The 23599-nt window shown below is 59.5% G+C and overlaps 9 protein-coding genes across 9 annotated transcripts; 3 read left to right on the top strand and 6 right to left on the bottom strand.

The window, feature by feature from the left end:
- Nucleotides 1-145: 145 nt before the first annotated feature.
- LOC62_07G009358 (uncharacterized protein) lies at nt 146-412 on the top strand (the record flags this gene model as incomplete). The annotated part of the gene is made up of 2 exons (XM_062775912.1): nt 146-326; nt 363-412. The coding sequence occupies 2 exons, from the start codon at nt 146-148 to the stop codon at nt 410-412; spliced, it is 231 nt and encodes a 76-aa protein (XP_062631896.1).
- A 323-nt stretch (nt 413-735) lies between these two features.
- Pkd1l3 (Polycystic kidney disease protein 1-like 3) lies at nt 736-2944 on the bottom strand (the record flags this gene model as incomplete). Its single annotated transcript, XM_062775911.1, has 3 exons — nt 736-1737; nt 2171-2882; nt 2940-2944. The coding sequence occupies 3 exons, from the start codon at nt 2942-2944 to the stop codon at nt 736-738; spliced, it is 1719 nt and encodes a 572-aa protein (XP_062631895.1).
- Nucleotides 2945-4449: 1505 nt separating this feature from the next.
- On the bottom strand, nt 4450-6935 carry MDN1_2 (Midasin; the record flags this gene model as incomplete). Its single annotated transcript, XM_062775910.1, has 2 exons — nt 4450-5735; nt 6083-6935. 2 exons carry the CDS (start codon nt 6933-6935, stop codon nt 4450-4452), a joined length of 2139 nt encoding a protein of 712 aa, XP_062631894.1.
- Nucleotides 6936-9171: 2236 nt separating this feature from the next.
- LOC62_07G009355 (uncharacterized protein) lies at nt 9172-10110 on the bottom strand (the record flags this gene model as incomplete). Its single annotated transcript, XM_062775909.1, has 3 exons — nt 9172-9193; nt 9253-9830; nt 9877-10110. The coding sequence occupies 3 exons, from the start codon at nt 10108-10110 to the stop codon at nt 9172-9174; spliced, it is 834 nt and encodes a 277-aa protein (XP_062631893.1).
- Nucleotides 10111-10966: 856 nt separating this feature from the next.
- On the bottom strand, nt 10967-11965 carry LOC62_07G009354 (uncharacterized protein; the record flags this gene model as incomplete). Its single annotated transcript, XM_062775908.1, has 1 exon — nt 10967-11965. The coding sequence occupies one exon, from the start codon at nt 11963-11965 to the stop codon at nt 10967-10969; it is 999 nt and encodes a 332-aa protein (XP_062631892.1).
- A 1110-nt stretch (nt 11966-13075) lies between these two features.
- Nucleotides 13076-14514, bottom strand: LOC62_07G009353 (uncharacterized protein; the record flags this gene model as incomplete). The annotated part of the gene is made up of 3 exons (XM_062775907.1): nt 13076-13354; nt 13412-14404; nt 14440-14514. 3 exons carry the CDS (start codon nt 14512-14514, stop codon nt 13076-13078), a joined length of 1347 nt encoding a protein of 448 aa, XP_062631891.1.
- A 1596-nt stretch (nt 14515-16110) lies between these two features.
- Nucleotides 16111-19122, top strand: SIP5 (the record flags this gene model as incomplete). The annotated part of the gene is made up of 3 exons (XM_062775906.1): nt 16111-17393; nt 17483-18124; nt 18166-19122. The coding sequence occupies exons 1-3, from the start codon at nt 16851-16853 to the stop codon at nt 19120-19122; spliced, it is 2142 nt and encodes a 713-aa protein (XP_062631890.1). The 5' UTR covers nt 16111-16850.
- A 472-nt stretch (nt 19123-19594) lies between these two features.
- On the top strand, nt 19595-20316 carry LOC62_07G009351 (uncharacterized protein). The gene is made up of 3 exons (XM_062775905.1): nt 19595-19766; nt 19816-19969; nt 20122-20316. Exons 1-3 carry the CDS (start codon nt 19695-19697, stop codon nt 20241-20243), a joined length of 348 nt encoding a protein of 115 aa, XP_062631889.1. The 5' UTR covers nt 19595-19694; the 3' UTR covers nt 20244-20316.
- A 106-nt stretch (nt 20317-20422) lies between these two features.
- Nucleotides 20423-23333, bottom strand: LOC62_07G009350 (uncharacterized protein; the record flags this gene model as incomplete). Its single annotated transcript, XM_062775904.1, has 6 exons — nt 20423-20627; nt 20665-20757; nt 20796-21009; nt 21049-21106; nt 21294-22514; nt 22575-23333. The coding sequence occupies 6 exons, from the start codon at nt 23331-23333 to the stop codon at nt 20423-20425; spliced, it is 2550 nt and encodes an 849-aa protein (XP_062631888.1).
- Nucleotides 23334-23599: the final 266 nt, after the last annotated feature.

Here is a 23599-nt window from a genome sequence, read left to right as displayed (position 1 = left end):
CTGTGCTCACTGCTGATCCACTGACAATGGCGAGTGGCAGTGACAGTTGTTCACTGTCGACTCCTCGTGCCCGCACTCCACTCGCACTCGCCAGAAGGCATATAACTCCCCTCTCCCAGGTCATACTCCCCACCCACCAGCCACAATGGACTGGCGCCGCCTCCTGCTCGACACGCTCGACTACGCCCAGCTCGTCATCTTCGGAGCCTACTTCTTCTACACGCCCCCAACCCCCGCGCCAACCCACACGCCAGGCATGTGCCGCTGGGACGACTGCGTCGCTCACGCTGTGACCGCCGACCCGAACCCCGCGCTGTGTGCGACTCGTGAGTGTGGGTGTGTGCTTGGGCGGGCTGACGTAGACCTCGCTGCTTGGGATAGGGGCTCGAGGCCGGGACTGTATAGGTCTTGAGGATGAACGTGATGCCGTGGGGTTTGGCTACATGGCTGTGTTGCTACGGGGGCAGGGAACATGAGGGAAGTGGAAGCCCTCCGAGTGCACGTGCATCGAAGGATCGAAGGCGGTCAGTTGAGCAACTGTTATGAGTTGCGTGTGAGAGGTTGCTACACATTGACCATTTCATACGTAGACACATATAAGGAGTGGGAGTGCTGCTGTGCATGGTCGTGGTTCGGTCGTGGCTGGTTGTGGTGGTGGTGGAGGAGGTGGAAGAGGAGGGGGAGGAGGAGATGGTGGCGGTCGTTGTCGTCGCTCTCGCCATCGACGTCGAACTACTAACAATCCCAACCGTTGTCGTATCCCTGGCCATTGTTGCAGCCGCCGTATCCCTGGTCATCGTTGTAGTCGACGTACCCCTGTTCGACGGGGTAGTACTCGCTGTCGCCCTGATCGACAGGGTAGTACTCGCTGTCGTCCTGGTCAACGGGGTAGTAGTCGCTGTCGCCCTGGGGATAGAACTGGGAGTCACCGTACTGGGCGACATAGTACTGGCTGTCGTCGCCGTACTGAGCGTCGACTTCCTGGGTGTAGTCGCCGTACTGGGCATCACCCTCCGGGGTATAATACGCGCCGTCACCCGTCTGGGCACCCGCCTGGGCATAGTACTCGCCGTCACCCTGGGCATCATACTCGCCGTCACCCTGGGCATCGTACTGGCCGTCACGCTGGGCATAGTAGTCGCCCTCCGCACCATTGCCCTCTCCCTCGCACATCTGCGCCTTACCCTCGTCCGGCTCGCCATCGTCGCGGCCGGCGAGGTCGTCGCCGTGGTCTTCGTGATCACCACAGCCGCCCTCGGCCCCATCTTTGTTTTGATCATGAACGGACTCCTCCGGCTGGTGCGTAGGCTCCTCGTTGTCATTCGAGAGTTTCTTCTCTTCCTTGCTGTCGTCGTCGCACTTGTCAGCGCCGTCCTTGTTCCCTTCCTGGCGGTCGTCCATCTGGTTGTCGCAGTCGCCCTCCTGGCACTCGTGCCCGTCCTCCTGGTTGCCACCCTCCTCCTGGCTGCGGACCTCCTTGTCGTGCTCCCAGTCCTCAACCCCAGCTTCACCCTGCCCGGCCGCACCAGCACCAAGGACGATGATGACGCCGGGGGACGCACCGTCCGCGTCCCCAGTCCCCGCGCCTCCTTTCTCGTCATGGCCGCGGGCGTCCTGTGCGCTCTCGCCAGGTCCGTCGACACCGCCACCACCACCGCCACCGCCACCGCGGTCAAATCCAGCGTCGTCAGGCGTCGCATTGGGCTGCGTCATGCTGGGCGTGGTCTCGCCTCCACCCTGGTGGGTGTGTTGGCCTTCGTTCGTGTGGCTTAGTGTCAGCGACGTCCTCTCACAACATGCCTTACTCGGGGCGCCCTAACATGTCGTTTATGAGCTCTGCCTCAGCGCTTTCGAGTACGCTGAACTCGTTCACCTTCGGCTGGCTCGCGCCTTGGGCAGCGGGGGGAGGGGCGGAAGATCGCATCATCGGGTTCGGGCCCACTGGATAGTTCGCTGGTGGTCCCCCGCGGAGGGGAGGGGCCGAGGGAGGGAATGAGGGGCGAATCATCGGGTCCGGGCCTGCTGGACGGATCCCTCCGAAGGGAGGAGCCGAGGGACGTAATTGAGGTCGCATCATCGGGTTCGGGCCTGCTGGAACGCTCGGGGGTGGCCTGCCGGAGAAAGGGGCGGGGGGCCTGGTGGGAGGTCGCACGATCTGATTCGGGCGTACTGCATAGTTCGGGGGTGGCCTGGTGGGGGCGGGAGGTGGGACCGCTGCGTTGATGGGGTTTGGCTTCGTGTCGGCAGGGGTCTCACCGCTCGGCTTCGCCCCGGTGGTCGTGGCACGGGCGGGCTTCGAATCGGCGGGGTGCTGCTCGGTGGTCGTCGCACCAGCGTGTGTCGCGTCGGTGGGCTTCGCAGCTGTGGACGTCGAGCCGGTGGGATTCGCGGCCGTAGCCGGCTTTGAAGGGGAAGGCTTCGCGGTGGCCGGCGTTGCAGATGACGGCTTTGCTGGGGAAGGCTTTGAAGGGGACGGCGTCACCGCAGAGGGTTTGGGAGAAGCAGGTGTCACTGTAGTTGGCTTGGCGACCGTAGGCTCTGCAGCTGCAGGCTCCTGAGGGGCGGGCTCCGCAGCGACAGGCTCTGTGGCGACGGGCTTAGCGGCTGCAGATGTAGTGGCATTGGTATTCTCGGTGACCGGGTCCGCGGCGTCGGGATTAACCGAGGGGGGGTTGGGGGAAGGAGGTGCCGTGGAGAGCAAGAGTGCGACGGGAGGGGGAGTAGACTCGGGGGACGACGGGGGGCTGGGCTCCGCCGCGGGCTTTGCTGTCTGGTTGACATCCTCCTTCTTTGATTTGGTCGCTTTGCGACTGGCACGCTTGCCCTTGCCCTTGCTCTTCTTCGGCTTGTCGTTGTCACTGTCGCTGAACGAGTGCGTGAAACTGGTGGTTGAGGGGTGAGCGCGGCGCTTATGTAGCTGACTACTGCCTTGGACTCACCACATGGTGACGTGTCGAGCTTGAGTAGCCGTTGGGTGGGGGATTCAATGAGGTGGTAGTTGTGCAACAGCGTGTCGGCGTCCCACACCAAGATTATACATAGCTGCTGCAACGTGCGACGCGTTCGCCCTCAGAAGACTGTGGGTGTGCCTGAATCTGGCTGAACAAAAGATGGACCACACTACACACACAGCAGAACCACCTCCACTGTGGCGTCTGGACTCGGGAAAGCCGGCCGATCTACACACTGCAACGTCCAAAGGATAGGACGGTTCGACGTCAGTGTTATGCGGGCAGCGCAAGGTGATATCTCAACGGTCCGGCCAAGGTTCTGGATGCATGTTTACAGGCCTCGCGAGAGCTGTTGGCTAGATACGTCTCTCGTGGGCCCCCAGTCTGAATTCGTCCCCCCTGCTTGTGTGGCGCCACTCCGCCTCAGGGCCCGCCGGCCGGGCACTTTCGGCACACACTTCACCGTCTGGTTTGAGGCACTGCCCATAGATGGAGAGGTGGGATTCACACACTCGGAGCGTGACTAAAGCGTCGTAGGAATCAATAGGAGCCCGTCGCCGTTACCACAGGCTGTGCGAGGCGTCAAGGGTGAGCGGCGTGTTCGTGCCGTGGCGCGACTGTTGTGTCCGTCCCAAAGTAGGTGTGAGTGCTTGTTCGGAGACCGCCTGTGCTCTGGCCTCTCGAGCGGCCAGAAAAAGCGGTGAATGGCCCTACAGACAGATTGTAGAGCCCCTGCCCCTGTGAGCTCGCAGAGGCAGAGCGAGCCGTCAGCACCTCCGGGAATCTGTTGTGTTGATCTACACCGACAAATCTCACGAGACACACTGCTTAGCCGCGTGAAACCCATTAGACGATTCACTGCAATATGGCATTGGGCGGGTAATTACATACGTTACAACGACGTTGGGTTGGGATGTCGCCCTGGAGACTGCTTCAACCCCTATGTAACACCGTTAAGGCTGCACTGTCACAACGCGACATTGGCTGTCAGGTACATGTCTTAGAACTAGCCCGTACCGAACACAGTTATCACTCTATCGAATGTATCGTCTTGTCGACTTGCCTAGTGTCATTAAGTCTCCATCAGTGCCACTCACCATCTAACACCTAGGGCACATCGACGGGTCGAAGGCGGTCAGTTGGGCTGCTATGGAGATGTGTGAGAGGATGCTACACAGGATCATTTCATACGTAGACAAAACTAAGGAGTGGATGTACTAGGGGGTGTGGTCGTGGTTCGGTCGTGGGTGTGACTGTGGTCGTGGTGGAAGAGGAGGACGAAAAGGACGACGAGGGAGATGTGGTTGTGATCGTCGTCGTCGTCGTCGCTCTGGTCGTCGACGTCGAACTCCTCATACATACCCCAAGGTGGTGTCGTACGCCCAGTCGTTGTCATACACTTTGTCGTAATAGTGCCCATCGTCTTTGTATGTAATAGTACCTGTCGTCGTTGTAATCCTGGGCATGTGGGTCCCCTACCCCTGGCCGTCGATGTCCTTTACTCTGTGTAACCCTGGCCGTCGCCGTAACCCTGGCCCTCCTCCTCTTCGTCCTCCCCCTCCTCCTCATTGCCCCAATCGCCCTCTTGCCCTCCATTCCCCTCCTCCTCTTCCTCTTCCTCTTCCTCTTCCTCTTCCTCTTCCTCTTCCTCTTCCTCTTCCTCTTCCTCTTCCTCTTCCTCTTCCTCTTCCTCTTCCTCTTCCTCTTCCTCTTCCTCTTCCTCTTCCTCTTCCTCTTCCTCTTCCTCTTCCTCTTCCTCTTCCTCTTCCTCTTCCTCTTCCTCTTCCTCTTCCTCTTCCTCTTCCTCTTCCTCTTCCTCTTCCTCTTCCTCTTCCTCTTCCTCTTTGGCTCCCTCGTCCTCGTCATCATCTTCCTCACACCCATCACCCTCCTCCCCACACCCACCCCTTTCCTCCTCCTCATCTTCGCCCTCCTCCTCTTCGTCCTCGCCTTCCTCCTCCTCGGGCTCCTCGGGCTCCTCGCCCCCTCCTCCCTCCTCCTCTTCCTCGTCCTGGGCTTTGTACTGGCCCACAGCCTCGCCCTCAGCCCCGTGCTGGTTGCCACCCTCCTCCTGGCTGCGGCCCTCCTTGTGATTACCCCTCTCCTGGTCCCCAGCTTCACCCTGCTCGGCCGCGCCGGCACCAAGGAGGGCGATGATGCTGGCGGCCACATCGGCCGCGTCCATGGCCCCCTTGTCTCCTTTGTCTCCTTTGTCTCCCTTCTCGCCATGGTCCCTGGGGTCCTGTGCGCGGCCAGCTCCGGTGACACTGCCACCACCACCACGGCGACCATGCCCAAAACCAGCACCGTCAACCATCACATTGGGCGGCATCACGGTGGTCGTGGCCTCGGCGGTCGTGGTATCGGTGGAGGTCCCGTTGGTCGGCGCCGCGCCTGTGGACGTCGCATCGGTGGACCAACCAGCGGGCCTTGACTTCACGGGCTTCGCCTGGGGGATTTTTATCTTGGCCGGATTCTTCTTGACTGGCTTCGCCTTGCCTGTCTTCGCTCTGCCTGGCTTAACAGTGGAAGTATCTGCAGCTTCGGGCTGTCCAGAGTCATGTTCTTCAGCGGCATATTTGACGGAGGGGCCGTTGGTAAGGGAAGCCTCGGTGGAAGGAATGAGTAGGGTGGCAGGGGGGTTGAGCTTGCCAGATGGGAGAATGGGCTGGGGCGGCAGGAGGTTGTGGGCAGCCACATGCTCTGTCACCCCGGTGACATCCCTCTTCGGTTTGGCCCCCGTAACACTGGTGTGCTTGCCCTTGCTCTTCCGCCCGGAGTCCTCTAGTTGTTTAGAGGGAAACTGGGTGTTGAGTCGAATCCGAGATCCGACCGGGGTTTCTGGGTTGACTTGGACGGAGACTTGGCCTTCAACGTGAAGCGTGCCGCCCTGTTGGACTTCGGAAGGAGTGACAGGTGAACCCACGGACGAAAGGCAGGATATATCCTGACGTTCGGCCTGTTGGATTTTTGCGCTGACGGCCAATGCATCTCCTTCATTAAGACTGTCAGTCTCGTTGAGATTGGAGATCGCATTGACTCCGTCATTGAGGCCGTGATCTGAGGACGAGCTCGCAGTGGAAGTAGAGCTGGGGCGGGAGTTGGAAGGGGTGGGGGATATCCGTACCAACCGACCCGGTCGGAGTCTGCACCGTAGTCGTACGACGGCGCAAAACCTAGTTTTGAATAGTAGTCAACTGATAGAAGTGGATATAGATGTCTCCTGTTCAGCGATTCTGGGTCGAGCCACCTTTTAAATGGGGGTCCTTCGAGTGCGGTGGCCGGAAGTTCAACGTCAATCTTACAGCCCCCCTCACTTAAAACCAACTTAAACACCGCCCAGGCGGTCTGCTTGAAGCACGCTAGTTGTTCGGGGCTGTAGGGAGGAATGACATTGCCCTCCAAATCGCGGTCCACGGGGTGTGCCCTGTAACTGGCGAGGAGACCTTGATTGGCTTCGCCGATTACCTGGGACAGAAACTTTTGCTGAACCTGGCCAACGCCCGCAGCCAGGTGTCGTCCCTTGCGTCCCAAGCGTCCCAAGCGTGCTAACCGTCCAAACGAGTCCAAGACAAGCTCTCGGATTCCCGTAACCGCAGGCTCCATACGCATGCTGACGGGTACACCACAGATTGCCGTGATCCCGGTAATCGTCGTGCTTCCTCCAATATCGGCAGGCGGGCCGCGTTGGAACTTTCGAGACTGTCCGTCACGCATTTCAGACTCATAGACGGCCATTGCGCCGTATACGAGGCCGCAGCGAATGCCATAGAACTGCAAATTGTATCTCGCATGACGAGGGAACTGAGCGAAGAGCTGGAATACTTTTGCGCTGATCCCCTCTGGAGAAATGTCGGGTGCACCAAGGGGTTCGAAGATCTGGTTGACCAGTAGCTGGGTAAAACTGCGAACCAAGTCACCAGTCGTAAAGTACCCCTGGTTAAATAGGCCGATTTGGAGGTGTGTGAAAGTGTCGTGGATCATGGATGGGTGGAATAGGCAATCAAGCGAGGCGGTTCGGATGTCAAGGGCAATCCCGTAGCTGTCGAAATAGAATATGTTCATCATTCCTTTCAGGTCACCGCAAAGGTGAAGCCAGATGAAGAGAATGGTTATAAGCCTGACCGGAGGAAACTTGACAAAGAGCCTTCGATTCTTGACAAGCTTCCCGTGCTGCCTCGATTTAACTCTCCTTTGGATCCCCTCAGGTTTCCATGTTTCCAGCAGATGACGATTATCCTGTGTATCTCCAAAGTAGCCCGCCGGTCCGCAGGGGCATGATTTGATCTTTGGGCATGCCTGTCACCGTTAGGGCGGCTTAACACAAGGGCTTACCAAATGGTTATTCTCCCACGACGAAAAGCCGCACTTCAGTCTTCGCAGGGGAGTCAAGAATCTCCGTGGATCATCGCTGGCGTCGTATAACCGTAACCGTTTGTCTACCCACAGTGGAGAAAACTGGAACACATCCGCCGTCCCCATCCGGGCCGGCGTTTTCGTGAGCGGATTGACCTTTCCACTGAGGGGTACAAGATACGGCTCGACCTCACTGAAGTCGAAAACGCGACCCCGGTGATCGGCAAATGTTTGATAACCCAGTCGTTTTGGGTACCCACAGCAGTTCATTCTGGAGTGAATGAACAAGAAATGATGAGTCAAGTTGACACGAGAGGGAAGAGCGACAAGAGACGAACCTGGGGATGCCGAGTAGCCAAGAGATGGCTCAGCTGAGTGAGGGGAAAAGGATGGGTTGCTTCGGTTTTTGAGGGCGCGGTGGATCCATCGTTCACCGTTCATAGAAATCTTGATATGTACCACGTTTAAGATGCACCCGATGCTCTGGTTCTGGCAATCGTTCGACACCCAAGCGCCAGAAGAAGAGAAGGAGGGCGGGTAAATCGGTAACTGGAGGATGCTACCTTTGGTCAGTGCGCAGGCACCAATGAGGGACAATGTGGGTGGCCGAATCGAAGATCCACAACCTGAACTGTAATAGGCAGGCTGGGATCGTAACGTTACCCCGAGAAGTAGGTGAACCGAAGGAGGCCGGGAGAAGCAAACGGACAGAAGCAAGCAACTAGAGGTACCGTGCGGCGCCACTGCTCGGCCCCGTCGACGCCTCCTCAACGCGGCCATTCGCCAGATCTGATGCGGCGCTTTGGTCGCGTTGGCCTGAAGGATGGCCTGAGAACAATGGGGTGAATGTAACAAGCGCGGCGCTGCCCGACGCAAACCCATACACGGGCAAGTTCAAGGCGTAGAATCAGCATGCTGGCTCGACCCGAGTAAGTACGTAGCGCCCTACATGCAGGGCATATCGACCACAGGCTCTTGACCAGTGGGTACGAATGACCTGTCTACTTAGAAGCGCCAGGTGTGCACAATTGGGCCTCGGGAGACATAACTGTCACCTCCGCCACCATGCTTCTCCCTGCTTCATCATCCTGCCAGCTCCTCGTCCCCCCTACAATCGTTGCCTGCCTCTCACCCGTCCTCATTGGGGATGTCCGCACCACAAGATCTCAAAGGGGATTGGAGGGTGTATTGGGCTTGGATTTAGATGTTGAATTGATTGAGGATGTTGTTGGAAGATGCTACAGACGAAGGGGTAGGAGGACAGGCGCTCGCAGTTAAAACGGGCTTGCCGAGATCGCCATCATCTCCTCCGGTCTTGCCGTTGTAGCCCAAGTTGGAACGGACATGGCCAGCAGAGTCAAACGTATCCGGGCTGGATGTCGCATCCGGGCCGGAGTTGTCGAGGTCATCGGTGTCTTGGGAGTCATCTTCCAACCATATGTCACTGGATATGAGTGGATATATGTTTCTTCTCTTCCTCGTGCGATGCGTGAGGTACTTGACGCCCGGCGTAATCTCGAGGACTTTCGGCGGAAGATCGATCCCGATCGCGCGGCCTTCGTCATTCATGACGAGTTTGAAGACCTCCCAAGCGGCCTCCTTGAAGCAGACCATTTGTTCAGGGCTGTATGGAGGGATCGGGTTGCCTGCTGGATCGCGAGGGACGTTTTCGGCCCGGTAGCTTGAAATGAGGCCCTGGTTTGCCTCGCCGATGACTTGGGTGAGAAATCGGTACTCAACGAGTCCGACACCTGCACCCAGGCGCTTTTCTCTGCGGCCAAGCGAATCGAGCACAACTCCTCGAATGCCTGTGGTGGCAGGCTCGACAAGGCTGCCGACGGGCACTCCGTTGATGGAAGGAATGCTAGCAATTGTAGTGCTTGCGCCTGTGACAGCAGCTGAGCCGCGTTGATACCAGCGAGTTCTCTTGTCGCGCATCTCGCACTCATACGCAGCCATTGATCCGTACACGAGACCGCACCGGATGCCGTAGAAACGCATATTCCCCTCCTGGACGCGAGGCATATCCGAGAACAAAAACCGGAGTTTCTCATCTATGCCTTCCGCTGTGATGTCCGGAGTGCTGCGTTCACAGATGCGGTTGACCAGAATGTGGGTGATAGAGCGGATCAGGCGGCTAGCGGTGACGGATCCTTCCTCGAAGATAGCCTCTTGACATTGTCTCAAAACAATGTCAAAGACACTGAAATGAAACAGGCGTTCAAGGTTGGCCTTCCGGACATCACGCGCAATGATTTCGGGAGCGCAGGTGAAAACTTCTATCATTCCTCTGAGATCTCCGCAAATGTGAAGCCAGACGAAGAGAATGGTGGCCAGAGTGACGGGAGGGTGTTGAACAAAGTTCTTTCGCCTGGATCGGCCCCACGGAGTGAAAAGCTTGCTGTTCTTCGGCTGGTCAGGTCCCATGTCGTCCGTCCACGTTCTAAGTAGCTCCTTGCTGTCCTCTTCATCTCCAATGTAATCGAATTCCTTGAAGGCGCACGTTTTGATGTTGGGGCATTCCTGTTCCTGTTAGTCCAGGCTCCTTCCAACAGAGGGTATATCTCACGAAACGAGTTTTGTCAACCCACGTTGAGAAGGCGAACTTCCTCTTGGACAGGCCGTACCCGAGGGTCCTCAATGTACCGCCGTTGTCATCTTCATCTTGATTGCTGCCATCGTTGTTATTGTCATTATTGCGGTCGACATTGCCGACGTGGTCGTCACGGTCGTCTTTCTCATCGTCGTCATTATCATCGTCGTCGTTCTCATCGTCGTTCATCTCCTTCATCCATCTGTCCATACGAGGTGGTGTGATGTCGAATACACTCTTCTTTTCTGGGTCCTCGGCCATGGGATCCATCTTCCCCCAGTCATCCGTTGAAAGATACGGCTTGACTTTTCTGAAGTCATAGACCATGCCTCGATGGTCGGCAAACACTTGATACCCAAGTCGCTTCGGGTATCCACAGCAGTTCATGTTGACTAGCTGCGGGCGCAAGTTGTCGATCGAGGTCCAGCTGGGCTATGGAGGTCTGGGGATAGACAGGTCGTCGGCGAATCGATTCCAATGCTGAGGGAGAGGGGGGGGGGGGGGGCGGGTTGAAGTCTGGATTGGAGAGGCGCGGAGGGCAATGAGCGAGGGCGGAGCATTATAAGACGCTGGACTGTCGTCGAGGGGACGCGACGGACATGGGTGCCTGGACCAAACATCACCAGGAACGCGGCCGCGGAAATGCAAACCTAGGCTGCTCCGCCCCCTTCGGAAACCGGCGTTTCATGCATGAAAGGCCTCGGCCTCGCTCAGGCGGGACAGGGGTAATTTTCTCATGCAGTGCCGTCTCTGCTATTGTTGGAAGCCGGGCTCGGGAGACATGTCAAGTGACCAGAGTGTTTGTCGGCGGCGGGCGCCTCGCGATCGTTGTCGCCTTGCCCGCGTCGAAGAGGAGGCGATGATGTACTGCCGACAGGCGCTGTGTTTAATCTTTCTGTGAACTCGTCTACGTGCCACAGAGGCAACGAAGGTGCTCTTCCGGTGGGGAGGGCGGCGCGTCGTACCAGCAGAGGGGGACATTGTCGCCATTCCGCGAGGACACCCCTACTCGTACAAGGGCAGAGGTTCGATGCGCATGTCTAGCGTTTGCATACGCCGTAGAGCACTACATGGTCATCGTCCTGAGGGGCCTCCTTGGCATCACGTCAACCAGTCCCATCTTTTGTGGGTTGGTGTCAGTTGATATGCGAGGCGACACCTTGGGAGGCGGCGTAGGGGGCGGCGAGTCGTCGTCCACCAGTGGCGAAATGCGAACAGCAGCCTCCCGCTCCGGCGCCACCTTGAGCACATCTGGAGGAAGATCGATGCCCATTTCGCAAGTTTCGTCGTTCATGACGAGTTTGAACGCCTTCCAGGCGGCCTCCTTGAACTTGACGATCCCCTGGCCAGTGAATGCGGGGAGGGGGTTGCCCTCCTTATCCCGAGGTGCGCTGCCGTTGTAGCTCGCGACCAGCCCGTCGTTCGCCTCCTCCATCACTTGCGTCAGGAACTTGTACTCGACGTGGGTGACGCCCCGCCCGAGGCGCTTCTGCCTTCGGCTGAATGACTCGACAAGGGTCCCTCGGATGCCGGTGGCTACCGGCTCGATGATCGCGCCAACGGGCACACCGTTGATGGATGGGACGTTGGCCGCGGTGCTGGACGCACCCGTGACTGCTGCTGTACCGAGCCGGAACTTGCGAGACCGCCGATCACGGATGTTTGATTCATGCGCTGCCAAAGCGCCGAAGACGAGGCCACAGCGCACCCCGTAGAAGGGCAGGTTCTCTTTATGTACCCGGGGAAGGGTGGAGAAGAGGTACTCGAGCTTGTCCTGGATAGCCTCGGTCGTGATGTCCTCCTGGCCGTACTCATAAGCTCGGTTCATCAGGACGCGAGTGACAAGGCGCAGACCACGGTCGGTTGTAATGACCCCAGTGCTGAAGATGTTGTTCTGGCAGTCTTCGAGATATTTTGACCACAGGATGGAAGGGAAGAAGCCCATGAGCTTCGAGCGCATGACGTCGCGGAGGATGTTTCGAGGATCGAGATGTAGTAGCCTCCAGATGCCCCCATAGTCGCCCCACAGGTATAGCCAGACCACTATGACCGTGAGCAGGGTCATGTGCTCGGTTTCGTGTCCGACAATCAGTCGGGCGACCAAAGACCTCTTGGGACGCTCGTATGGGATCGCATGAGCTTCCTGTGGTTGTTGCATGAGGCATATGTCGTCTGCTAAGCCATCTCGTTTTCGGTTAAGCTGCTTCTTCAACATCAGCCGAGTGATCATTTATCACACTCACATCGAATTTAGGGTCGTAGTATACGCAGAGGCGGCATGTCTTTTTGGTACCCCAGTCCACCAAGTGCTTGGCTTGTGAGTCGGTGAGGCCCCGCAAGATGTCCGGATCGATAGCGTCGATCAATTCCACTTTCATGTCCATGTCCTCTTCACTGCAGAGCGGCAGCCTTCCGAACATATCGCGCCGTGTCACCCGACCGACGTAGATGAACGCCACTTCCCATCCGCGCTCGTCATGAAACTCCCATGGGAGGTCAGGATCACTCGGGGTGGGGCGGAAGAGGCCAGATGCGTCGAGTTTGGGGCTTGGTCGTGGGGGTTCGGTTGCCCTTGGCGGCATGACGGAGATTGCAGTAAGTTGTCAGACGGCCCGGCTGTTCACACCCGCGTTGTAGATACCGCACTGTCGATCTACAGTGGCCGTACGTATGTACGGTAGTCGCAGGTCGTGTCGGTCAGAAGGCGATCATGAGAGGAGAGTTGACCATTGCACGTATGTTGGGAGTCACTATTACGCTGTGTGGTGTTTATGTTGCGAGTGAGACAGGCACGCGGGGAGGAGGCGCGGAAAGCAACAAGCCGCGGAAAGTCCTGTCCCTGTTTCTCGAATATGAATGAATGTATCAGATCAGGCGCGGCGTGTCCGTCGCCGGTTGGTCGTAACTGTCGCGAGGTCAAGGCAGTGCTACGTGCTACATTGGCGGCCTTCTTGTTCAGGAAGACAGCTCATTCTTGACGGATGTGGACGACTTGTTGCCAGAGGCATCGGCTGGTGTAATGTTTGCGGTCAGATTACGTCACGTTGAAGTCGTGACTGCGTCGGGGAGCAAGCTATGTGTAGTAGCATGCCCTTGCATAGCTGCGCCAGCGATATACCTGAGCGAGTTAGCACGAGTACAAAATTACAGGATAACGATTGTATGGACAGCTCAGCTATGGGAGACACAGTGTCTCGACACTGGCGTGCAGGAATGACTGGATCTCGAACGGCCCACCGTTGTTTGGCCAGTCGGTCGATATCCTTGGCGTGATCATCATCACAAACATGGGCGATGGATCCTCTTTGGACGATGGATCCTCTTTGGACGATGGATCCTCTTTGGACGATGGATCCTCTTTGGACGATGGATCCCCTTTGAACGATGGATCCTCCTTGGGTGGCTTGGCATCCGGTCCGTACGCATCCTCAATCGGCACGCTGCCGGGAATCATCTGCATCCAAACTTCGGGTACTTGCTGCAAGACTTTGCTGGGCAAATCAATGCCCACGGTGCACCCCTCGTCGTTCATCACGAGCTTGAAGACCTTCCAGGCGGCTTCTTTGAACTTGATCACGACCGCACCGAACGCGGGGATTGGGTTCCCATGGACGTCACGTGGCACCTTGCCGGCGTAGCTGGCCAGGAGCCCCTGGTCTGCCTCGCCGATCACCTGGGTGAGGAATTTGTACTCTACGTGGCCTACGCCAGCGTTGAGTCGTTTCTGGCGCCGGCCAAAGGTGTCAAGGAGGATACCGCGGAGGCCGGTGGTGGCTGGTTCGATGAGTTTGCCAACCGGCACGCCGTTTACGCTCGGAATGTTGGCTGCCGTGTTGCTGACGCCGGTGACGGCAGCAGAGCCGATACGAAACTTGGGTGTATGGCGGTCGCGCACTGCGGACTCGTGCGCCGCCAGAGCACAGAACACTAGGCCGCATCGCACGCCGTAAAACGCGACGTTGGCCGCCTGGATCCGTGGAAGCCGACGAAAGAGATACTCCAGCTTCCGCTGAATGCCCTCCGAACTAATGTCGTCCGCGTCCGCCGACTTGTTGTCTGCTGCATACATCATGAGGATGTGCGTGAGTCCCCGCAGGCACGGATCAGTCGTGATGACGGCGTAGTTGAAGACATCTAACTGTAGATTTTTCAACGCCCCGTTGATGAAGGATCCGGACGAGAGGATCCCGAGGCCCGTGGTCCGGATGTCCTGCAGCATAACCTGGGGATCGGTGCGCAGCAACTTCCACATGCCCCGGTTGTCACCCCACACGTGCAGCCAGATGAGAAGGATCGTCAAGAGGCTCACATTGGGGTGGAGGCGCACGTGGTGTCTACGGCCTAGACGCACACCGAGGCGGTGGAATAACGACGTTTTCCGGTCATTGAATGCGGTCGAGGAATCGCCCACCAGTTCACGGAGGGCATCGACGTCGTAAATCTCTGGCGGGATGAAAGTCCCTAGATATCTGCAGGATCTATAACCTGGAAACCGGAATGACCGCTAGGTCTGTCAGTCCCACCGAGAGGCCTACTCACGTCCAGTTTGGGCTCATACCAGCTGAGCAGCGTCTCGCGTTGGTTGACGAGTATCTCGCCCACTCTTTCCAACATAGTGCGGCTAAATTCGCTCATTAACTTCGGCGAGATAGAGAGTATGGAAACCATGTTCTCCTCATTCCTGATTTCCTTCTCCCCCGAGAGGGCCTGATGGAAACGCTTGACCCGGGAGAAGTCCCAGACCGTCCCATAGTAGTCGGCGTACATGGCTGGGCCGACCTCTTGCGGTTCTTGACAGATGTTCATCGTCAGCGAGAAGAGAAAGTTTGTGAGTCAGAAGACACCATGTGTAGCAAACCTGCCGTCTAAAGAATGGGGCAGGCCGCGAGCGGACTTATATATCGCGGTCATAGCGGTCCCAACCAAACCAGTCACTACACCCCGCCGCGAAAGGACAGCGAGTGCACAGTATCCGAAAGTGGTAGAAGGCAGGCGAAAGAGGGGTTGAGTTATTCAGCTCTGCTGCCAGTGAGTTCTTCGTGCTGTGCTCTCGGGCTCCAGTCGTCACGGCAGGCCAGATGAAGAAGTCTGGACGCCTCGGCAAGGTGGGGGAGGCGATTAGTTATCCATTGAATTTCAGAAGACCGCGGAGGCGTCTGACCCGCTTGCCTGCACGCCATGGCGGTGGCGGGGGGCGGTGCTCGCCGCGCTGAGCACTGTCCCCCCGGGCGTGTTTGGCAACCGAGGTACCTGGTCAAGTGAGGGAAGGTTGTGGGGAAGGATGGGAGTCGTGAGTGATGCCTTTGGGGGTGTCTTCGCATTGTGGATCTGGCTGCGTGACCGCCCCACCGGGCTTTCAGGACCTTGACGACGGAGGGCTGTAGTCAGGATGAGTGCGAAAGGATGTGAGGAGGGAGTATGGTAGTAGGCTAGAAGATGTTGACGTTCACAAAGATTGGGAGATGTTGAAGAGGTCGGATTGGACTGTTGCAGCTTAAGTATTGTCCAGCATTTGGTCCAGGGTATGCGGCTGTAGCCGGTTTTGAGGTGAGTTGGTGCGGGCTGATTAGAAGCATTTTCTAATGCCCTGTTAAAAATGAAATCCAGGTGACCGCCTCCCTCCTTTATGATTCCTAATTCCTAAACGGCCCGTCAAAGCCGCTCCTAATGGCCGCAACCGGCCGACCTGAGGTCATTGTGTTGAAGTTCACGGCCACCCACACCCAACGCCACCCACCCGCACAATGGCCGCATGCCCACAATACAGCAGGACGCCGCCGCCGACTCGGCCATGCCAGCGCCTTCTTCACATGCATGCGTGCGTTGCGATGTGTTCCGAGGTTGGCGGTACGCCGTCTTAACTCAACCCGCACTCACGCTGGTCCGCTTACATCGCAGCACCGCGTCAAAGGGGACCAAACGCGGCGTACGCTCTTTGGCCGGGCCGAAGTTGCCGAGGGTAATGAACGAGTCCTGGGTCGTCGAGTATAGTTCCTGAGTCAGAGTTGGGTGACTTGGGTGGCCTGGGGCCCTTGAAGGGAGACGCAGGAGAGGGTGGGCACAACTGGGGCCAGAACAACCTGGCGCCGGGCAGACTGCGCAGCAGCAACAGCAGCACCAGGAGCATTACACCGCATCCGGATCAAAGATAACCAAGCAAAGGCCTTGGATCTTTGATAGTTGCTCTCGTGTGCACAGTTCTTTGTGCGTCGACGACCTCTTTCATCTTGGCCACATTGTTCACCACCTCGACGACCCACAGGAACGCCAAAGAAAAGCCGTTTATAGCCTGTTGCTGGCCTAACAGAACTCTATACGTCAGAGCCAGCCCCCCGCCTCAGCTTTGGGCATCACGACATCATCACGACGACCGACGCTTTGTTGTTATTGTTCGCTCCACCCGTCACCCGTCGTACGCGTGGGACAAACACGCTACGGCTCGTTGTTGCCACTCGAGCTATCTCGCGCGCCTGTTGTCGGACGAGCGGAAAGAGCGTCACAAGCGGGGTAGTATCACCACCAGTGCCCACGTCGCCGCCGCCGTCGCCGCTCTCCCACGCCAGGAACCGACCCTCGCCTCAATCTGGTGCCGCTCGTTGCTGCTGCAGTCATCCCACCCACCACCCTGCGTGCATCATCACACACCCCCCTCGTGCACGCACACATCTTCCTCAACCTTGCATTTATATACATCAACATCGCCCATCGCACCAAAAGGGTAGACACCGCCCCTTCGTGCATAGACGCATAGCACAGGGGTTCAGCAGTGCGTTGACGAGCACATCGGTGCGCGTCCCATCACCCCCTCCAAACTCTCGCCCTTGGACCGCACACGAATCGTACACCCGACACACCCGACACATTCCATCGTCCTTTGACGACTCTCACAACTCGCAGCCCAGCAACAACTGGCCCCAAATCGCTGTCGAAACTCCCTCCCCGACAGCACCATGGGAAACACTTCATCCCAGCCCGCACCAGCCTCGGGTGGCCGTGGGACCCCAGCAAACGGTCGAGACGCGTCGGCGCCGCCCGGAGCTGCTGCTGCCGCCGCCACAGCAGCAGCATCAAGTACAGGCCCGGTGCCGCCCCCAAAGTCGCCATCTCCTGCACCTCCCCAGACCCCACTACTATTGCCGTTTGCGGGCCACCTATCGCCACAGAACCCACATGCGCTCGGTCTGCCGCAAACGCACGACTACTCGAAGCAGGCGGTGACCGAGCTGATCCTCGAGGCTCAGCTCGCACCCTTCTACCGCGGCCTCGACGACTTTGAGGAAGAATGGGAAGAGAACGATATCAAGCGCGCTCTTGACGAAACTCGCGAGAAGGACTTTGAGGACGACGTAAACAATTCGTACACAGCCCGGCTCAAGGTCCTGCGTGAGGGCGGCAACCCCTTCCCCAAGGAAACACTTGCCGACAAGGACGAGCATGACCGCCGCGAGGTCAAAGCGTATCTCGGTGCTGTGGAATGTCCCATTTGTTTCCTGGTGAGTGTGGAGCGGGCGGCGTTGATCCTGTATGATTGGGCGTGCAGCGTTACATGTCTAGTTGCCACTGGCTAACGCAACTGTCTCAGAGCTATCCTCCCAACATCAACACATCGCGATGCTGCGAGCAGCCACTGTGCACCGAGTGCTTTGTGCAGATGAAGCGTAGCGAGGCGACCGTGACACATCTCGAGTCGGATTCGGCGTGCTGCCCGTACTGCATGGAGCCCGACTTTGGAGTCATTTACGAGCGGCCGTCGCCGCCGCGAGTGTCACCCGCCGCTGGTGTCACTGGTGGCGTGCTTATCAGTGCCGCTGCCCACGCGCTATCTACTTCGCCAGAGGCTGGCACCAGTGGCTTCTCGCAGGCGCTCTCGCTGTCCGAGGACACTCCGCTCAGTAGCTCGCCGGCACCATCCCCGGGTCTCTCCAAGCCGGAGGGCACTCGCCGCAAGAGTGTGTCGTCCAAGGCCAAGGAGGTCATCACCATTGACCAGATTCGACCCGACTGGGAGGCCAAGCTCAACGCTGTCAAGGCTGCGGCCGCTCGTCGTGCTGCGCGCCGCATCGTCATGCGTCAAGTGGGCGACCGCCTGATTCCCATTGGATACACTTCGGCGCGGGCAACGGGCCAGGCCGACTTTAGCATGTCCATTCCGCAGGAAGAGGGAGGCGGCGGCGGTAGCCGTAGATCGCGACGCAACCGCGACCGTGAGCGCGAGATGGAGGAGGTTAGTGGTGGAGCAATTGGGAATGGTACGCTGACACGCAGCAGATGATGATTATGGAGGCCATGCGGCTGTCGCTCCTCGACCACGAGGAGCACCAGCGGAAATCTGCTGCCGAGACCAAGCCTGGCGATGGCCGGACGAGTGGCTCGGCGACGCCCGTGGGCGAGTCTTCTTCCCGCCGGTCTTCGTCGGCGACCGGAACATTCGCGTCGTGGAAGAACAACTCGAACGGCAATGCTTCCAAGCTCTTATCCAAGCTGTCAGGTAACCGCAGCCGCTCCAACTCGAAGAGTAGCGTCCATTTTGCGCCGTCCCCCACGACACTCGGCCCTGGCGACGGCACCCCGAGAGCACCGTCGCCTGCGGGCCCGTCGAGCAGCCTCGGGGTGAACAACCGTGCGCGATCGAGCTCGTCGCCTAGCCCAAGTCCCAGGCTCGGAACTACCGACTCTCACCCCTCGTCACCGCTTGCTGCGCCTGCCCAGTCGCGACACAGCCTCGACGTTCACGTGCCTGCGAGCGGGCACTCTCTGCGGACCGCAGAGGCGTCAACAGAAGCAAGTGCGGCGGTGCAAGACAAGGGCAAGGGCAAGGCGGAGCCCAATGGCACGGACGCAGTCGTGCCTACAGTGGAGGTGGAGCCTCCCAAGGGCGAGGAGGACGCCAAGGTCGCCGGTTCACCGGCCCTAGGTGCCGAGCCTGCCTCGCACTCGCCGACGCCCGAGTCGCCGCTGGACACGGCCTCGACTGCGCCGAGTGTCCAGACGCCGACCGACTTCATGCACCAGTCGCTGCGTGAGGTTCTCACCGAGAGCCCCGTGGCTGAGAGCCCAGTATCTGAGATTCCCCTTTCCGCGACTGGGGCGTCCAAGGCAGCAGCTGTGCACGCCGAGGATGCTGGCGCTTCAACCGGCGCGGGCGCCGGCGCAGACTCCCAGGGCGTCGCTACGGCTGCTGCTGCTGCTGCTGCTGCTGCTGGCGAGCCGTCCAAGGACTAGACGAGATGCTGTCCTTGACCGGCACATCTTCATCTTCCCCCCATGCCACTCTGGTTGGCAATCACCCTGCATCATCTGCCATCTGCCCGTCCCTGCCATGGTTGTCTCATCTCTCTCTCCCTCTCTCCCTGTTGCCGAACTTTTCTGCCATCATGTGCGGCTGTGAGTCTGGCCGCCGCCTCGGCCGGCGAGACTTGCTGCGCGTGCACCCGTGTCTGTTAGTTGTCTGTACCATAACTCGTATCATGCAAAGATGCTCCCGAAGTTGCGCCGGCCCGGCGCAGTGAACGCCTCGCGCGCCTCGCGCCTCTCCGAGTCGGATTAGCGGCAATGTGGCAGCCGTGACTGACGTCATTGACCTTGTTTGTCGACGTCGTAACTCCCCGCCCGCGGAGCTCTGCGGTCAATTGTGTGTTTCGTGGTATGCCGTAAAGGCGAGGCATGAACCCAAAGGCCAACCACAGGCAGGGGTCGCATTCCCACAGGCAGCCGTGCTAGGTCGAGTAACGAAGCTAGCTAGCATCTTCCAACCAACCACCACAAGCAATCCACCACCACCACCACAAGCAACCATGAGGAACATTGTCCAGCTCTCGCGCGCGCTGCGCCTCCCGTCGTCGACACGCGCACTCGCCACCAGCGCGGTAAGTGCCCCCGCCCCTCTGCCCGTCACGCTCGCTGACACGGCGCCAGACCACCCGCGGCAAAACGTACGAGCGCAAGTACGAGGTCGACCCCGGATGGGACCGCAAGGACGCGACGGCGTCCGAGGCCGACGTCAAGGCCGACAACGACCCCGCGCTGCCTGCCAAGCCTGATGCTGCGCTGCAGGCTGAGACTGCTTGGGGTGAGTCGTGCGAGGCGAGGGCGGGGCGAGCGCAGCGAGCCGAGCCGAGCCGAGCTGGCTTGCTTGCTTGCTCGGAGGCCCGGAACCGGGACGGAAGGAGACGACGGCTGAGGAAACAAGACGCAAGCAAGCGCTGACCTCCCCTTCCCCAGAACTCACGCGCGCCCGCGAGCTCCAGCACGAGAAGGACGCCATCAAGGCGCACCCGCAGACCGAGTCCGAGGCCGACGTGCGCGCCGACACCGGCGCGGTCAAGGGCAAGGGCAAGAAGTAGGATTGAGGGGCGAAAGAATCAATGGGCTGTGGCGAGAGTCGTCGACGACGCTGCTATGCATCTGTGCCTGCGAGGGGTGCTGACGGTGTGCGGCTGGGGGAGCTGACGTACGAGCTGGTGCGACATGGCGCGCTGGCACATGCATCATCTCTACTGAAGTCTTGCTACTGATCTACTGCTCACTTCGTCGCCTTCTTCTTCGGCTGCGGCTTGCCGCTCGGCTCGACGAGACACTTGCCCGTCTTGCGGTCAAACCACCCGAACGCCTCGGCCAGCAGCGCTGTCTTCTGCTTGAGCGGCTCCTTCTCCTCCTTGGCCTTCTTCTCGAACGTCTCGATCATGGGGCAGCGGCCGTTGATGTGCGCGAGGTTCTCCTTCGGCTCCCTGGGCGTGAGCCACGCCCTGCGGCGACACCACTCACCACGTCGAGTCGGCCACGGCCCAGTCCTGCCACTTGACGAGGTACTCGAACGCGCGGGTACTCGAGCCCTCGTACCGCCCGACTGCGCGGCGTCTGGCGGGTAAGCACAACTCAATGGCGCCTGCACCCACCCAATCACGCGCTCGCAGTACCACGTATCCGTGTCCGGGTTCACGTCCTGCATCTTGCGATGCCGCCTGCCGTTAGCCGTGCCCACCGCGCCCACCTCCCTGCTCGCGGCCGGCTTGTCCGCCAGCGTCCGGACAGGCGTTACCAACCTGCGCCAGCAGTCACCTCGGATACAGCGGCTCCTTGGCGCTGGGAGCATCATGTCGATGTTGTTGTCTGGGGCGGGGTCAGCTCGTCGGTGGACGATGGACCCACTTGTAACGAGCTCGCAGCAGTCGGGGCAGATCCATCCTTTGTCGAGGGCGAGGTCTCCCTGGCCCATCGCGCATATCCAGTGCGCTCTGAACGTCAGTGCTGACCCAGGACTGCACTAACCGGCCGTCACACTGTCCACATTGGCATTAGCTGCCCTCCTTGCCTCTCCACCACACCACCATACCCACCTGCTCACACGCGATCTCTTGCTGCACGTCAGCACGGCCCACTCACACCGCACTCACCATCATGAGCGACGCCGCCGCCTCCTTGGGTAACTTGGGCCACGTGCCCGTGCCCCGCCGCTTACCGTCACTCTTGGCGAGCATCTTGGCCGGCTTCTGGAAGCGCGGGTCTGGCGAACCCGAGCGCTCTGTGCTCTGGCGTCCCCGCTTCACCTTGGGCTGGAAGCCAGAGGTGGACCGGCGCTTGGGCGTGGATGGCGACCTCGACCCATCGTTGATGCGCTTGTACACGCGTGTCATGATGTCTTCTTCGTCGTCCGATTCCAGGGCACGCTTCTTCGAGGACGTGGCGCTCGTGGCGCGCGACGATGGGATGGCGGACTGCTTTGACACCTTTGGCACCGTGATCTTTATGGGGCCAGAGTTCGTCGTCATCGCAGGGCTAGCTGGAAGGCTGCTGTTGCTCGCTGGGCTTCTGGCGAGGACCCTGTCGCTTCGCCGGCTTGGAGGGGTGAACTTGTTCTTGGCTCTGATGAGGGGCTTGTAAGGAGGTGGCTTTGTGGGTGCTGCTGGAGAGGCTGCTGCTGGTAATCTTTTGCCTGACAAGACGCCGAAGGGGAGGTGTGGCGTGCTGGGCCCAGCGGCCTTCCCCACGTAGACGATGTCATCGGGACTCGACCCGCGTAAGGCGCCTACACGTTGGCGATGATGGCGGCCTCGGGCAGGAACGTATGGGATTGATGGCTCGTCGCTGTCCGACACGACCATGGGCTCGTCCTCCAACTCCTTGATTACCTTCTGATTCTCGATCTCGTCCAGCTCCAAAGCCACGGCCTCGTCAATCGCCTCGTCCAAGTCGAGCACCGCGCTGATCGCCTTCGCGTCGGCCGTCTCCTTGAGGTGTACCTCGTTCTCCTCGAGCCCGCGGGCAAACTGATCATCCTCCTCGAACTCTCCGTCGGCGTCGCTGTCTTCCTCGACGGGGTTGGAAGAGGCTGGGCCCTTACCAACGCGTGGGGTTTGGTCGGTGTCATTTTCACCCTCGGGCTCTGACTCTGTCTGCCTCGACGAGGACGAGCTGGGGTTCGTCGACGGCGGTAGAGCCGGGCGGAGGACGGCCGGGTTGATAGTCTTCGTTTGGATGTGCTCGGCCTCGGTGAACGAGGGCTGAGGGGACGGATGTACGAACTCCATGGACTTTGAAGAGGCATTGAAGGGGTAATCCAGGTCGTTCAAGTCGACTTGCATCTGTTTTGATTCATTGTCGGCCACCTTTGTCATCTGTGAGGCAGTAATGGAAGACGCCTGGAGATCAGCGGTCATTCAGCCTTTGGTACTCACCAGGCCGTCTTCATCGGCATCACTAGCGGGTTGGGGCCCTTCGCTGACTGTAGATTCAGTCACAGCGAGCGCCTCGGCAGTGTCTCCTTCATTCTCGTCGCAGGAAGGCGCATCCGCGGCCATCTGGGCTGCTTGCGCCTCTGCCTTGTCCAGCTCGGCGATGGTAGCTTCCTCGGAGGCGAGGAGAGATTCCTGGCAACCAGGAGGAGAGGTTGCGGCCACCTCCTCGGCGGGGGAGGGCACAGCTGGGGGAGGTGAAGCCGCCCCCTCGGACACCATGGGCATCAGGGCTTTGTCAGTGTGGGCCGCAGAGTGGCGAGAGCTAGCGGGGGAAGCCATCACGCCACTTCCAAACGATAGCCTCTTGCTCTGGCCGGACGTGTTATCGTCCTCTGGGAGAGGAAGAGGAGCGGAGGAAGGGGAGTCGGAAGGAGAAGTCGGCGGCGGAGGTGTTCTGTGGGCGACGTCCTCGACGGCCTGAGCGTCGGCCACCTCGGGCTCGCCACCTTCGAGATTGCCAACCTCGAGGTCTGGTGGCGCCGCGTCGCCCACAGCCAACGTGGACACAGTGACGGCAGTCGCGAGGTCCGTGATCACCTTCCCAGCCTCCATGGCGGTTGCGACAGCGGGGAGCGTGAGCGGCGAGTTGATTCTCGGCGACGAGGACGGAGGAAGGCGTGGCGCCTGCAGTGGCGACGACGAGGACGGGTAACTACCGCTTGTTGCTGGGGAGGGGAAGGGAGGGTGGGGGTGCAGCATTGTGTTGGGGTTCACTGGATGATGATGACGAGGATGGACAAGAGACAGAGCGAGTGAGAGAATGAGAGGGAGGGGAGAAATAGCTGGGCGGCGGGGGAAGAGTCGCTGGACTGGGGGTTGAATGAGCCTGTCGCCGGCGCACGAGCGTCCTTGCGAACACGAGGGTGAGTGGGGCTTTCTTGGCTGCCAGGGGCCCCTTGACTGCAAGTTGCCCTCATCAGGCGTGTGTCAAGGCGCATGCATGGCCCAGACGACTGGACCAGAGT

Source organism: Vanrija pseudolonga, chromosome 7 (assembly GCF_020906515.1).
Source record: "Vanrija pseudolonga chromosome 7, complete sequence".
In the NCBI taxonomy this organism is placed as follows: Eukaryota; Fungi; Basidiomycota; class Tremellomycetes; order Trichosporonales; family Trichosporonaceae; genus Vanrija; species Vanrija pseudolonga.
This window is presented reverse-complemented; position numbering and strand designations above follow the sequence as displayed.